The sequence below is a fragment of the Sebastes umbrosus genome, chromosome 1, assembly GCF_015220745.1.
Source record: "Sebastes umbrosus isolate fSebUmb1 chromosome 1, fSebUmb1.pri, whole genome shotgun sequence".
NCBI classification, from domain to species: domain Eukaryota; kingdom Metazoa; phylum Chordata; class Actinopteri; order Perciformes; family Sebastidae; genus Sebastes; species Sebastes umbrosus.
The window spans coordinates 20,934,467-20,951,423 of NC_051269.1; the positions used below are offsets into that span (position 1 = coordinate 20,934,467).

The window sequence follows — 16,957 nt, forward strand, 5'->3', positions numbered from 1 at the left end:
AAGACCCAACAATGTCTGTGAGTTATTGATTCCAGAGCTGTGACTGTCATTTTCCAGCAGTGACTCACATCTAACTGCTCATTCATTCTCCATATAGAGACAATTACAACAAAGAGATCTCTCAGTCGACCCGGATGCTTACAAAGGGAGCAGAGCAGGAGGGCTTTCTCTTTCCAGTTTCTAAGTTTAGTTTATTATTAAATCTGGGTGAAAATCCGATCTTGAAAACACCATTTGCAGTTTGTTGATTATCAATTAATGAGTAATCAGCAGCTCGTGTTTATCTTCCCTCTCTATTAAAGGAGGATTTTCGGAGCTGAGCTCGTCACCACAGGACCTCGTTAACTTTACATTCAGTAAACAGTGTTTATTTGCAGCAACTTCTGGGTGCACAGGGACGAGTCTGAATGAGAACTAGTTTAACTGATTCTTCTTTAATAAATCTGGGTGGATTTCAGAAAAACCTGAAAATCTGTGACTTCCTCTGCACGGCTGTGTGGGCAGCAACATGGCTGCTGTGGATCCTTGGTGGAATTGGGAGATGTGCAGTGGAACGTGAGCTGAATGTCAACAGACTGCACTGCAAGGATTTCTCTGTAAGTCAGCATGGACATGTTTCTGCCTTCATGTGTTTTAATAAAGGCCTCTTATTCCTTCTCTGATGATTCTCTCCAGACCGACTGAATGAAGAGTTACCCTCCTCCTCTTCCTCAATGATCTGTCTCTTTTTCTTTGGATGCAGTAATCCAGGAAAAGTACAAGATGCTAGTTTCCATTTTGAGTTTTACACAAGCACAATGCGCACACAGAGGTACTAGTTTCCTCATCATTTCTGTCATGTAATCTTAATTAGATGGCTTCAATGTTAGAATTATTTAACTTAAAGCTAAATATGACTGAGATAAGATGAGAGATGAAGTGATGTGAAAGGACATGAGTGGAAGTGAGATGAGTTAAAGACGGAGTTAAGTGATCTTTGTGGTGAGGTGTTGTGATGTGAGATGAGATGAAATGAGATGAGACGATGTGTAAGGAGAGGAAACAAGATGAGATGAGACGAGTTTAAATGAGGTGAGAGGAGGCAAGGTGATATGAGATGAGATTTAATGATGTGAGGTGAAATTATATAAAGTGATGTGATGGGAGATGAGATAAAATGAGATGTAATGAGGTGATGTGATCTGAGATGAGGTGAAGTGATATTACAGTTTTTCTCAATTGTTTACACACAAATACTGGTACTTGACACACAATGACCACAACATGTAACTCATGCACCAACCCCCTGAACCAATTCTGCTAAACTACAAGCACAATTCCTGCTTTACACTCAAATTGCAGTTCTAAAACACACTTTTTTCAAAACACTACACACAATTCTCTGCATTTGGCACAATTTTCATGAAGAAAATCTCGTTTTCACAAGGAACACACTGTCATTCAAAATTATAAAGTCAATTGCCCTACTATGCACACTGACTCATCACATGGGCAAACACCTGTCACACAGTGTTACAATTAGCAATCAGTTGATGCTTTTCATGGCTGGATTTGACATGCTAAGCGATATTTCCCCCGCTGCTTGGCCAGGGCAAACATTGCTTGTGATGTGGATGAGGTGCTGTGGCCAGACCGAAACAGAAGAGAGGATGCAGCATAGTTTTTTTTTTCATTTTTTTTACTGTAACTGTATACAGTAAATTCTTCTGTTGTTTTGTATGTAGACCACTGTATGTGCAACTTTGTGTTGGTTGGGATGTACACTGTGTACATTGTTTTTGTGGGGAAAATAAAATATATTTGTTACCGTGTATTTGTGTGTTCTGAGTATAAAAACAATATTCTAAAATATTTTACAACACACTTATGTATGTACTGTCTGTAGTAAGTGTAACACTGAACAAAAAAAAGGCCTAAGTCATCATGATGAATGGAGAAGAAGTGTTTTCCATTCATCATAGTGTTTTACATTGAGCACATCAGTGTTCAACTGGTTCTTATAAATGTCTATTCATATGATGGTTTGTGTGTGTCATTTGAAAACAAAATACCATTTTGAGAAGAAATAACATTGATTTGAATGTAAAGTTTCATTTTGCAGGAGAATTGAGGGGTTTTGCCCATTGTGTGTGTGTTTTTTGATTTGTGTGTAGAGTTCTGAGAGTATGAGGCATGCTTTCAGAAAATGTGTGTAAACAATCGAGAAAAACTGTAAAGGAGATAAGGTGAGGCGATTTTAGGCAAAATCATATTAGGTGGGATGAGTTAAAATCAGATTCAATGTGGTGATGAGAGTCAAAATAAGGTGATGTGAGACGAGATGAGATTAACTGGGATGAGATGAGAGAAGATGATGAGGCAAAATGAAAAAAGGGTGAGGTGAGATGAGATGATGTGAGATGAGGTGAAGTGGTTTTAGGTGAAGTGAGATGAGAGAAGGTGAGATGATGTGAGAACAGATGGGATGAGGAGAGAAGAGATTAAATGAGATGGCTTGAGGTGAGGAGAGGTGATTTTAAATGAGGTGAGAGGAGGCGAGGTGATATGAGATGAGATTTAATGGTGCGAGATAAAATGAGATGTGACGTGATGGGAGATGAGATAAAATGAGATGTGACGTGATGGGAGATGAGATAAAATGAGACATGATGTGATCTGAGATGAGGTGAAGTGAGATTAAATGAGATTAGGTGAAGCGATTTTAGACAAGGTTAAATTAGGTGAGATGAGTTAAAATGAGATACAATGAGGTGATGAGAGTCAAAATAAGGCCATGTGAGACGAGATGAGATTAGATGAGGAGAGACGAGATTAGGGGAGGCAAAATTAGACTATTTGAGATGTGACCATAGATGAGATAAAATGGGATGAGGTGAGACGAGACGAAATAAAGTGATGTGAGTTGAAGTGAAATGAGATGGAGTGAGAGGAGGTGAAGTGATATGAGATGAGGGGATGTGAAATGAGATTAAATGACGTGAAATGAAATCACATGAGTCAAGATACAGTGAGAGGAGGCAACAGGAGATGAGAAGAAGTGATATGCGATGAGGTATGGTGGGATGAAATGAGGTGAGATGAAGATAATTAAATGAAAGGGGGGGGATCTTTGGTGAGATGAGATAAATTAACGTGAGAGATGTAAATAAAAGCTTTTTAAATTAAGATTTATAAACTACAATATTAACATAGTACTCTAGCACAGACCGGTGTACATGAATATTCTTCTGTGTAAAAGCAGCAGTTTATCTGAGCGACAGTACGGCTTCCTAACATGTCTGACAGAGTACCTTTGCTTTAGAGCAGAAGCAGAAACATGACAAACTCGTGCACAAACAGATTTTAAAAATACACCGGTTGTCAAAGTCATCATCAGCTCTCTTTCATCACGCTGTGGTTTAGTTCAAAGTTTGATTTGATCATTTTGAAGCCAGTGATTGATGCTGAAAGCTCCTCTCAAACCAAAATAAAGAAAAACAGAACCACAGAGCACCTTTACTGGCGGTTAGATCGATACGAGTCTGTTTTTTCCTGGTTTAATGTTGTGATTGTGGCGGCGGGTTTCATCTGGCGTCGGTTTGTTGTGTTGGTGAACGTCCCCGTGGAGATGCAGATTAAAGCTATGAGATGATTTTCCAGCAACGGCAGAGCAGTCGGCTGCACGCTCGCCTGTCACAGATGTTTATGAATTTCATCTTCCAGCAGAAATGGACTTCATTGGTCCAAAACGAGATCTCTTCCAATTCACATTTTTATCAGGCAACATGCAGCTTCATCTTTTACCACACGCAGCTTTCACTTCCATTCATTCTCCCTCTGACAGATGAAACCACAGCAGCGGGGATTAATGTCCAGTCTCATTGTTCTGAATGTTTGATGTCCACCCCAAGGACAGAGGACAGATTTTTCCTTCCTCCTCCTCCATGTTGTCAGAACTGTTTCCTGTTTCTTTTATCATCTGTAAAGTTCATCCATCAGTTCTGTCTTAGCCTCCATCTTTTCTATCATCTCACAGTGCTTTACTCTATTCCACAGATGCACTAACAGTCGCTGACAGAAACAAGTGATGCTAACGTCACGCTTCAGCTTCATCTGACCAATTTCAAGTACCAAAACCAAGAGTATCGACTGTTAATATGTTCAGACAGAGCACAAAGCACATTTAGAAGCATTGCAATTGCATCTAAAATCAAAAAAAAAGATGTAAGTGGACACAAACAGTTGTATGTTTGCCCGGGGTCACACGTATTAGGGCGAACGCTAATCCTTCCCAGCTGAAAATGTCTCAACTTGGGGGAAAAAAGGACTTATTCTGAGGCTTTAAGGGTCAACTTCATGAACAGAAAGAGTTTCTGGTGAGTTCTGAGATCAGGGTCACAAACCCTGACGATTAAATATTAATTAATTTTGAAACTTGATAAACAGTTTGGATTTATGAGGTTCAAAATCAGATTTATTTAATTAAATTTAAATGTGCTAAATTTGATATCCAGAGCATTTCTATTGCCTCCACATGGCTCTCAACATTGCAGCGATTAAGCCAGCAGATCGCAGCTAACGGTGCTAACAGTGCAAACTATGGCAACAGTGCTGACAGAGTTAACCTGGGGGGGGAACCGAAAGCTGGGTGTTACGCTTCCGCCGCCGTATGAGAGCAGTGCAGAGTGGCGGCCATGAGCTAGCCAGTGGGGCACGCTCACATACTGTACACGAACATGCACTAAAAGGCACACACGGCCGCAAGGAGAAGCTATGATTACAACACGCACAGAGGGAGAGTGACTTTGTTCTCTGATCAAGCAGACATTACTCCTCTATATCTTTACATAGACAATAGTTGTTTGCTGCTATATTAATGAATATCATATACAAACCTTTAATCTGCAGCAATTGTCCCAAAATTAGAGTGACTTGAAGTGACTTGACAGTCTTGACCTTGAGGCTCATGTTTACTAGATTTGAAAGATTTTATTGCTGAATGTGTTTGTTACAAAACCTGATGAGCGCAGTGCTGGTTAGAGTCGGGGGAGCGTGGTTTCCGTTATCAACTTTTAAGCTGAAACTAGAATTACCAACTCACAGTTGTATGCCTACGCCAACCAGCTAAGTTGCAGTTTACATCCATGTCTGTCCAAAATGTCATCACTAGATAATTTTACGCTGTTACACATTTGTGTGAATTAGTCATAATTAGCATATGAGTTCTTGAGTTATGGCCCAAAACGTGTTTTGTGAGGTCACAGTGACCTTTGACCACCAAAATATAATCAGTTCATCCTTGAGTCCAGGTGGACTTTTGTGCCAAACTTGAAGAAATTCCCTCATGGCATTCCTGAGATATTGTGTTCACAAGAATGGCACGGACGGACAGACGGATGGACAACCCGAAAACATAATGCCTCCAGCCACGGCTGTCGCTGACACAGAGGCATAAAAAGACACAATGTCAGGCAGGTGTAAAGTAACAAAAGAAATGTGATTTAGTCCAGCAGAGATCTCTTCTGTTAGAGTCAACACAAAACATGTCAAATCAAAGATTGTGCAGGATTTCTTCCTCACTCACTGGCTGGTGAGATCAGTGTTATATTGAAGTTATCTCATGTTTATATCTTTCAGCCAGTGACATCCATCTTTGGATGGATCTTTGGTTAGAGCAAGCAGGCATTCAGAAAGAAAATAGCCCTGTTTGTTTAATCTTTGGCTTATACAAAAATGTGATAACATTTGGATGAAACTGTTGAACAGAAGTTCATAAGATCAGTTCATTAAGAAGTGGCGTAGCGAGCTCAAGCATAAGGCAGCGAGTGAAACAAAAAAATTCTACACAAACCGGAAGAAATGACAGAAAGTCTGTTTGCTGAAGATCTGTAACTTTTTTTTGTCAAATGTAAAAATACTAGCACATACAGTATCTGAGTTTCAGTTCATATTCTAATATCCAACAGTGTTATTGAACCAATACGAACAAATACTTTTTCACTACCTTACTTTGAAAGAACAAAGCCTCCAAAATCCTTTTTCTCAATAATTAAGAAGTCTAAGTTTCAGATGTTAAATGCTGTTAAACACAAACAGCGTTCAAGAGCTTCGTCTGAATGAATACAGTCTAAAACTGGTGAGATAATTATTTAAATCGAGAACTATCTGATCAAAGAATAATTAAATGACATTATGAATATGACATGTGATGTAAACGTTTGATACTGCTACTACAGTTTTTTTTACAATCTGTCATTTTTCTGTTAAATAAAAGAAGTGGATCTGAGGGCTGAACTGTCTTTTTATAAACCATATGAACATTTATAAACATTATGTGACCATGTGCACAGTTGCCGTGGTAACGCCTACAGAAGCCGTCCTCTCAGCTGGTCCACCCTCTTTATGGGCAAACTGTTAACTAACAGATAGTCACTTTATTATATTTCTATCTATATATGTAACCGTCTATAATTTGTTCTGCAACAACCAGAAGTATTCTAGTAACTATTCCTTTAAATATGTTCTGCACTAATAATCATTATCACATCCTGTATCATTTACTCTGATCTTTCCGTTGGCATTTCTGGAATCAAAAGCCCTTTCACTCTGCTTAAAGATGCATGAAGATAAGTGGCGTAATGGCATGCAATGGTGTGTAGTGACACATAGGTCACGCACATGTACAGTACAGTATGTACACACGCACACACGCAGATACTGTATATCTGAGACACATAGCGAGCTATGCATCAAAAAAATATATCCCCGGTGATTTTTGAAAAACCCAAACGATCATTTGACAAAACTTCCAGCTGTACTAAAGGTGTCTTCTAACCGTAAAAGGCAACAAAACTAGAACTTCTTTAGGATTAGGCAACAATGCCATTTAGTTACGTTTCGGGAAAAACATTTTGTTTTGGCTTAAAATTACTAAGTTTCAAAAGTGAAATTGAAAGTTTATGCTTGTGAACACAAAGACAACTACACATGTTGGTTTCACACAGGATGCAAGCCTCGGTCTACTGGGTGAAAGTCCTGTGTATTGTGTCCCGTCCATCACCCCCGCCTCCACCGCACATGGAGTTTCACAATGTCTATATTACAGGGCCTAACTTCCGCTTTTACTCCAGTCATAATTAGATGTCGCTGTCATCTTCTTTTATACCTCCTTTTGGTGATCTACCATGTGAGTAGATGATGAAACCTAATAGTGGGTGTATTAGGCCCCTAATGACCCACATCTATGTAAGGGATAATGTACAGCGAACCGGTCATTGTTGTGAAATAAACCCCGACCAGGCTACTTACTTAATTTGACACAAAAACGGTCCACTAGAGTCCGACATCAGAACTGCGCCCATAGCAACGGTCTGTTATACATAGCAGCAATCTGAAATAACAGACCGTAGAACGCCGTGATTGACCAATCAGAATCGAGTATTCAACAAAGCCTTGTAATAAGAGGCTTATAGCGACTAATAACGCCAATTTAATAGCCCGACTACAGTCTTATCGGCTGTTTTGTAAAACATAAGCCAAATATATAACACATTTTTGTTGGAAAATATGAAATATTGTAAGGAAAGGTTTTTTAGAAAAATGGATGCTCGGCTCTGTGACTCAAATGTAATACATGAGAGGCAAAAACTAACATACACCAACGGCCAGAGGAAATAGATGGATACACACAAGTTCCAGATTATAAATTTATACTGTGAGATTATTACAGTACAGACGTCGCCCCCAGAATGAGTCCTGAAGTCCATCAAAGAGCTCGAGACATTTTAAAGGAAATCACTAAACCCCATTTCCTCTGGATTATCAAAATAAATTCTGTCTCGGCAGGAGGATTATTGCAGCGAATTCTCATCTGCAGTCAGACTGTTGCTTTTCTGTGCAGTAATGGAAAAAATGTACAATATATATAGTCAACAGAATATATATGGAAACATGTTATTTTGTACTCCAACAAACTGTAGACATCGCTTTAACTGCACAAACATAACTGTTTTCTAAAATATACAGTCTCAGATTTGAACAGAAGAGTTTAATTTACAGGCCGACACAGCGAGCGGAGAATGATGGCGGTTGTTACATCTTTGGTATCAACAGACTGTCTACAGGAGATAAACCTGCCTTTAATACAGACACTCACATCCTCTGCTGCAGAATGATGCAACGACTTCAAAAGCTTCATAAATCCTCAGGCAAATAAAACTGAAACCATTTACACAACAAATTTACATACATCTTAGATTTGCAGTCCTCATGCTTTGTGATTGACTGGTATACCCTGCCTCTCGCCCAATGTCAGCTGGGATTGGCCCTCAAGGATAAGTGTGTATAGTTAATGTATGGTTCTATTTCTCAGCTCTTTTCAGGTTTTTGGAAATTCTGGAGAGAGAATGTCACAGGGTGAGATCTACTACAGATAACCGTTTATTTCAGTTGACTATAAGAGATGTGACAGAGCGAGACAAAAAGGAAAAGAAAGACATGAGAAGCGTTGCATGAGACATGAAGAGCGTTGCATGTCTTGGTGTCTTTCTCCCTCTTGCTGATCGCTAAGAGGGGCTTTCCACTTGAACTGGCAGAGACATGGATGACCTGAGGCTGTGTGTGTGTGCGTGTGTGTGTGTGTGTATTAGTTACAGTGAATGAGACTCGGGTCACGCAGCTCAAGCTGAATCTCAGATTGGTTGCTGACTTCTCACACCACGGAGCTCGAAAAGATCCGACATGCCAGCAGGCCGAGAAACCTCTGAACCTACTTACACTACCACTTACTGTGTGTGTGTGTGTGTGAACTGTTTTATAGCTCAGAATTGACCCTGACTGATCGTTGTTTGCTCGGTACATATCTTGGTTACTATGCTTAAAGAGTAACTAAACCCCGAAACCAGCTGAAAACCAATGTATATGGATATTTATTAGTGTTGTTGATGGATTCAGGACAAAATTTTGACACTCTGGTGCAAAGTATTTGAATTCTACATATTGTATTGTAAATATACATAATGGCTTTATGGATCCAAGCTATAGACCAGACCAGCATGGCGTCATCGCCGAGGCTGTGCTCCCATTTGGGGGAAAGAGACTTGTCGTCACATTAAACAGGAAAATGATGAAAAGCTGTTGTGTAGCAGGTTAACGGAGGCTTTCACACTGAGATTTGAGGCACATATGATTTGTGAATATTCACTGTCAGTGTGGTTAATCACTAAAATCCTCATTTGGTCTGTTATTCGTGAAAAGACTTTTTTTCAACCTGCTTTTTTTGTCTTCACTGTTAATTAACTGAGCAGAGACATGAAGGAGGAAACTCACTGCAGCCCATACTGACCGATCACAATTCTTATTGGCTCTGTGTAGTTACAGCTGGTGCTGAAACAACAAGTTAATTAATCCATTAATTAATCTAAGACCCTAAACAGACCCTCTCCTTTTTATAATGCAGGACGAACACAGCAGGAGTGTGCAGGAGCTGCTGATGAGTTTGTTGATATCAAATGAACACAAGGTAATGGTAATCAGTGCTAATGTTAGAAAGAGAGAGAATGAGCAGTGTGAAAAGCTTATGTGGACTGTTGTATCAAATTGTATCAATGCTTGGAGGATATACAGGATGACGTTCTCCAGTCTGTATTACAGGTGTAATCACCACGGAAGTGATAACAGATCATTTGTGAGTAGATCATTTGCGATGTTTGCATGTGAAAAGATGATAAAAACCTGCCAGTAGGTGTAGTAGGCCCCAATTGACCCACATCTATGGGGCTTGTAGTGACTGATAACACCTATTTATTAGCCCGATAACAGTCTAATCAGCTGGATGTAAAGCCGAAGCTCACGATTTTAGCGCTCACACTGTAGGGTCTGATCGTCAGCCATGACTTGAGTGCTCACACTGTACGTGTTGAATAGAGAAAAAAAAAACACGGCCCGTCGGTCCCTGAGGGACGTTCTGACTGTTGACAGTTGTCTAAAAAGATTTGTTTGAAAGCTCCGAGGCAGATAAAGTTTGTTTGCTAGCAGAGGTTTGTATGGGTCACAATGTTAACTATGCAGAAACGTGCTGCCTTGATCATCTGTGCCATCCTGTCTGCTGAAACGTCAAAAAAAAAAAAAGGCGCCGGCATATATGGACTCGCAGGTGGCTAGGAAGACGTGGACAGTATGGTTTGTCCATTTTGCAAAGAGAATTGGAGGTAAGCTAGCTACATTTTCCTATATCTATTGTACATTGTTATGTTGATAGCCACGCTCTGATTACTGTTAAAAAAGTTTAAAAAAGCACTGACGTTCGTCAGTCCTCGTTCCCTCCTGTACACTGCACGGCAAACGACTCGGTTCAACTATAAAATGAGTCGTGCGGCTTAAAATTCGGGCCAGAGACGGGCTAAAATTGTACAGTGTATGCCCAGCTTTATCAACGCTGACTCTGTCAGTCAGCAGCTGCCATGGGAACTGTGTGACAAATAATTGTGAGAGAAGAAGCACAAAACGTCCTCACTGTATGTGCTTGAAATCTGCATAAAAGTGAACATCTGATCATCAGCTGATGACAGCCAGCGACCGTTTAAATCCATTTTTATCTGCCAGTTTCAGCTCTCAGCGCTGGATGTTTGTCTGAAGATATTAACTCCTTTACACGAAGGAATAAAAGTGACATTACGGAGACAAAAAGAAATCATCGCCTGTCTACTTCTCACCTGAGCGGTGACAGAACATGCTGCTGTTCATTAGCATTTTCTTAAAATAGTCGATTATTTTTAGGTCCGCATGTGTCTCTTTGTGAAGCTCTTTGTAACCCAGGTCCTGTTTATATAAAGTTTACATCTGGCTGTGCGTGTCCTGCTCAGAGGCTGTGTGTCCTCTCAACATGAAATACACAGATTTTGTAAAATGATGAGAAGGATGATCAATGACCTCCAAAGAGCCAGCAGACTGATTCATCAATACACATTAACCAGCGGGATGCGCGGCTGCAGCTGAGCCTTGTGTGTGTGTGTGTGTGTGTGTGCATGTGTGTGTGTGCATGTGTGTGTGGTCAAGGTGAACAATGACAGTCAGCTTAGCGTCCAATCAGCAGCTGATTTTACAGGCTGAAAGTAAAAGCAGCTGAAAGAAGAAACATCTCATTATCACAGCCAGAACAGCTGATACAGAAACACAGTTAAATATAACTGTGTGAAGTCGCTAACTGCTAACATAATGCTTCTGTTACTGAGCTGATCAGGTTAGCTAACAGTCAACTGGCTATCAGACAGAAGAACAAGTAATCTGTTGTGTTTGAGGATGTGCGAAACGAGATTCATCGCACCTTCAGTTCAGGACGGACACTGACTGTGTTTACACCACACCACAAGAAACCAGATCAATGTGAGAAGCAGAGAACCGCTGTGTGAATCTCAGGTTTCCCTCACAGTACTGACCTGTAGCCTTTCAATGTATTTACATTAGTCAAATACAGATGTACAGATTTACAGATTGGTTTATTACCTCCACCAAGGCCAAAGGTATATGTTAGTACATCATTTTTTAATGATCTGCTGGTTTTTGAGAACACCTCCAACACATCATCAGAGTAAACAACTCCTTTTACCGTGCTGCTGTGCACAGCATGAAATCAGACCAATTAAAGGCTAAAGGCCAATTATTGACTTCCTTTTTTTATTATTAAAACAACATGAGGCGATGAATCGTCTCAGCCCCCAGTTTGTTGGGCTGCTCTGTAAACAGATACACCAGTTCTTCTTCGTCTGTTGCATTTCTGGCAGAGTAGCTGCTCAAGGTGTGTTTGCTGCCCCCTAGTGGCCGATACATGTGTGCTTTCCAACAGAACTCTGGGGCCTGTAGTAGTAAAACACACTTGCCATTTTTTTCCTGGAGCTTTCAACCGTATCATACAGTCTTCATCAGTTGTCAAACTTAATCCACTGATGAAGACTGTGTAATACGGTTGAAAGCTTGCTTACGCTTACGCGTTGGGAAGGCGTTATCTGCTGTAACCGCCATATGAAAGCAGTGCAGAGCGGCGGTCGCTAGCCTGTGGGACACGCTCACATGCACTAAAAGCAGGTGCGGCCGTCCTGGCTAAGTCACCAAAGCACAGAGAAGCTCTGATTACAACACACACAGAGGGAGAGTAACTTCATTCTCTGCTCAGGTAGACATTACTCCTCTATATCTTTACATAGCAATTAGTTGTTTGATGTTATATTAATGCTCTGAATATCTTATAGAGAACCTTTAAATTAAACCCAACACTAAACTATAAATCAATTCCAATACATAGTAACATAAATACAGATTTAAAGGGCCATTACACTGACATTTTACATGTCAAAGTCAGTTTACTAGTCATGGTTAGTTCTTTAGCTGGTGAAAACAGTTGTATGATGTCTTCTGTGGCTCTGGAGGGAAGAAAAAAAACCCTGATGATGTCATAATGATGTCATCAGGGTTGTCTCAAAGCTTGGGCTTTGAGACTACAAATTTAAAACAGAAAGCCTGCATTACAAACTGGAGGTGTGGAGCGTGAAATACGTGGAAGGGTTTTAGAGCTTTTATCAGTCCATCACAGGTCCAACAACTTTACGGAAGGGAAATACTGAATGACTGAAGTACTATAAAATAAAAGTAAACACAATAAATGAAAAGTATGCTGATGAATGGCTGATAAGAAAAGAGAGTGCCAGGTTTGAATCACTCTAGTTAACTGTCACAGTCAATCATGGTGTGTGTGTGTGTTGACCCTCAACCTTACATTTAGGCCCCCCCCCCACGCGTGAAAATATAATTACAGTTTCTTCATTAAAGTGAGTAATTTCTTGCGTGGAGGACGCGACTACAGCTGTCCTCTGATTACTAAATGGAACAGAGCAATGATCTATGGAGCCATTAGGGGAATGGGCTGGAACTAATTTCAATCCTGGAATGGACCGATGGCTGCAAACACACACGTACACACACACATACACACACACACACACACACGGATCAAAAGATGAGAGAGGGGGAGTGAAATAACAAACAGCAGTATGTCGGCCATTTTCTGGCCTCACATGAAGCTCTGCCTGAAATCCAAACTGATCATCGATCACCACAAAGTAAGGAGTGTGTTCATCTGTTGTGTGTCCGTTTGTCTTATTATCATTGTTTAATGGTGCACACACCGTCCCCTCCTGATATGTGTGTGTTTGTTACGTGATCAGCATTATTTATTTATTATTTTTTTCATTACTGTGTTTACCTCACTACAATCTGACAACTTCAGTTGTTAGTTACTTTGCAGATTCTGATTAATATTACAAATATACTCAACAAATAAGTCAAGAAATAAATATAAATATAGTGTATCATTATTATAGGTTAAGATAGGACTTTATTGATCCCTGCAGTATCATAAGCTAGGATACCAGCAGAATATCAAGTAAACAATAAAGCCCACTTTTACCAGCTGCAACATTAAAGTGATGTACACATTAATGCACCACTAATCAATATAGTACAATAATAAAGTGAAATGAATAACAGTGAAGAAACAAAGCCTTCACCAGACAGTTAGGCCATTTTGAGACAAGACTTGGTTTGTAAATGTTTAGAGCCTGTCATGCCGTTATCTCATGTTGCTCTGTGTATAATGATGCAGCAGAAATAAGTACCTATTACAGTAGGAGCTCTAGGGCAAAAAAAAAGGTGTTGGGCCCTTGTTAAGTGGTTTTGTATTAAACAAGGCAAGACAGGGTCACAAGATTAGTAAATAGTGCAGAACCTGCATTTGTTGGTAGTCGACCAGTTTAGTGGTGCAAATTGTTAAACAAATTTACATTCAATGAACCGACTGACACAATGAGGTCCCAGCGGGGCAGCTCCCTTCTTCGCCTGGTTGCTAAATCAACTTAGACCAATGAACCTTGTTTTGACTGGATGAGATTCAAATCGGCGGCTCCCCGACTGATGATTCAAACCATTGACTTTAATATTGATTAATATCTTGATTAAATGAAGTATGAAACAAAACAGTGATTCCAAAACCCTGCGGTGCAGACCTGTACCAGGCCATGGATCATTTGCTACCGACCCAAGAACAATAGGATTCAGTAAAAGAAAAGTTGAATGGGTATTTGAACTGTCTGGACTGTGCCTTTCCTCACCGCTCCCTGTCACACTCACAACAACAGGATACTGCTCTTGAACTAAAGTAGGCAAAATCATCAGTCAGTCATCACCCACTTAATAAAAAGTAAACATACTGAGAGTTTGACAGATTTGATCAGAGATAAAACACCCTAATGTGTGAGTTTTAATATACAAACGTTTGACCTTTCAGTGTTTTTGGCTAAAAACTAAATCTACATAGCTTAAAATCAGTTCTTTCCAGGTGATATACTGCATTTTGACTGTTTTTACACCAGGAAATGTACATAGTTTGGTGTGTTGGACGTGTCTCACCTTCTATAGGTGATGTCTTCAGGCGGCGGCAGATGCCCTGCACGTCTCCGTGCACGTCCTGTATCTTGTTGACGGCCTCGGAGCTCCGCAGCTCCATCAGTTCCCTCAGGTCCATCACGGTCACCCCAAAGTCCCCGTCATGGTTGCCCTCTGCAACCGAATTCCCCGGAGGGTGGTCCGCCGTGTTGTTGGCCATGTTGGTCCTCTTCACAGCAGTGTTGTTGTTGGTGTTTTTGTAGTTTTTGTTACTCTAAGTGTTTTTCTTAAATTGATCTAAACGTCAGACCGGGTCGTCAGTTCACAGGAATTGTGGGTAGTGTAGTTCTCACAGGAGGCAGGCGGAGGAGATGAACGCTGAGGTTAACTCCTGACCCAGACGTGCATGCTCCTCTCTGGTTACCATGGAAACAGGGGAGTAAACATGTTCTTGTCGCTGTGGAGGAAACAGAAACAGGAAAGCAGGCTTTTAGAAAGCAGGCAGGAAACCATCTGAACATTATCATCGGCAGACAGATCAGTTCAGGACTCAGTTTGATTTTTACTAATTAATAGCACTGAGACTAATTGGGCCAATTAGAGGACAGTTTCTCATCTCAAGATTATTAAAGGAGTCCGCTGAATCACTGAGGTCGTTAGGATATAAACTGATTATCGGTTTGCGCTGCTCCTCTGAGACACATGATTGGTTGGCAAATATCTGCTGCTCTCCCTGAACCGTCTGCTCTGAGGTTATGACTCTGACGTAGAAAGAACAGTATTTCATCCTTCCTAACATCAAACCGGTGTATGGCCGGAAAATAAAACAACACATCAATTTCAATCTGTTAAATTAATAACAAAGCTTCATTTATTTACACACTCATTAACACTTCAAAAGTTGTAAAATAAGACTAAAAACTAGCAGTGAAAATAAAAATAAAAAATAGAAAAGGAAGAAAAAAAGTATATCTTTGATGGTCACATGGAAATGAGAAATCACTCAAAACAAAAACGTTTTACAACCTCATATACCCTAAAATTACACCTGCCGGACTGTTCAGCATTCCGTCTACAACTGAGTAGATCAATAGATCCTCACTCTTCTGCTGTACAGCGAGCTAAACACACCTCAAATAAAAGGTTGAAGGAGTTGGCCTTTGAATTCATTACTGGAAGCAATGTGAAACGGTGAAAACTATTGAATAAGACAGTCAACTAGAAGGGCACTCTGAGAGCACAGACCTCCGCCAAGGCCGTTTCCATAAGTGAAAAATAATGCATGTATCCGCTAGAGGTGTAAGAAAATACTGCTACACTTGAGTATTGCGTTATGATTTTTTTGCGATACTTTATCAATTCTCCAAAACATTTTTAACCTCTTAAAAATTGGCCGCTATTCTGTCTGTCAAAGGTTGTAGTGGGCCCAGTTTTAAAGCTAGAGTGAAGATACTGGCACCATATGACACTAGATAACCTAAGGAATCCATTGGTACCAACCATGTCTACATTTTATCCACGAGTCTCCCCTTTACAGACATGCCCACTTTATGATAATCACATGCAGTTTGGGACAAGTCATAGTCAGCACACTGACACACTGACAGCTGTTGTTGCCTGTTGGACTTCAGTTTGCCATTTTATGATCTGAGCATATTTTTTATGCTAAATGCAGTACCTGTGAGGGTTTCTGGACAATATTTGTCATTATTTTGTGTTGTTAATTGATTTCCAATAATAAATATATACATATATTTGCATAAAGCAAGTATTTTTGCCCACTCCCATATTGATAAGTGTATTAAATACTTGACAAATCTCCCTTTAAGGTACATTTTGAACAGATACAAAATGTGTGATTAATTTGCGATTAAATATTTGTATCGATTGACAGCCCTAAAAAAAAATCACAATATATCACTTTGCTTACAGTATCACAATATATCACAATGTATTGAATCGATACCTATCGAATCGCCAGATTCCTGCCAAAACACCTCTCTAGTATCCACCCTGGGATTTGGATCGGTTTCAAAACTTAATGGGTTCTTCCTTCAGGTTCAGGTTCAGGTGACTTTATTTTTACCCGTAGGTAGATTTGTTTTGCAGCAAAAATAGAGGATGACATCCGTATTGACAATAAGGTAGAGCACAGACAAGAGACAAACATACCAAAAACATGACAAAGAGCACTCAAAGGCTCACTGGGATCAGGACCCAGCCCATGTTAAACCCTTCGACCAACTTTCATGAAAATCAGGCCAGTAGTTTTTCTGTACTCCTGCTGACAAACAGACAAACAAAACCAAAACAAATAACCTCCTTGGCGGGGGTAATTATAGTGATAATAAATCAGAAAAGCACCAGATACCATGATCAAGACCAAAGGTATAGTAGAACATAAATGAATAACTGGATCACTTTGTCCTGCTGGTGAACACACTGCAGTTCTGAGAGCCAATCAACATCAAGCAGAGGGCCATACAATGAAAGGGAGAATTCCACTGGGTCAGTGTGTGTGTGTGTGTGTGTGTGTGTGTGGCCA

General features: G+C 40.2%; 1 protein-coding gene across 7 annotated transcripts in view; it reads right to left on the minus strand.

The window, feature by feature from the left end:
- The window catches only part of LOC119494790 (plasma membrane calcium-transporting ATPase 1-like), a 116,716-nt gene that overhangs the window by 52,779 nt on the left and 46,980 nt on the right, over positions 1-16,957 (minus strand). For all 7 annotated transcript variants that reach the window (XM_037780981.1, XM_037780962.1, XM_037780928.1 and 4 more), the window contains exon 2: positions 14,437-14,869. In XM_037780981.1, coding sequence (XP_037636909.1) covers positions 14,437-14,632 — 196 coding nt within the window. In that variant the 5' untranslated portion in view covers positions 14,633-14,869. The remainder of the gene's footprint in view (positions 1-14,436; positions 14,870-16,957) is intronic.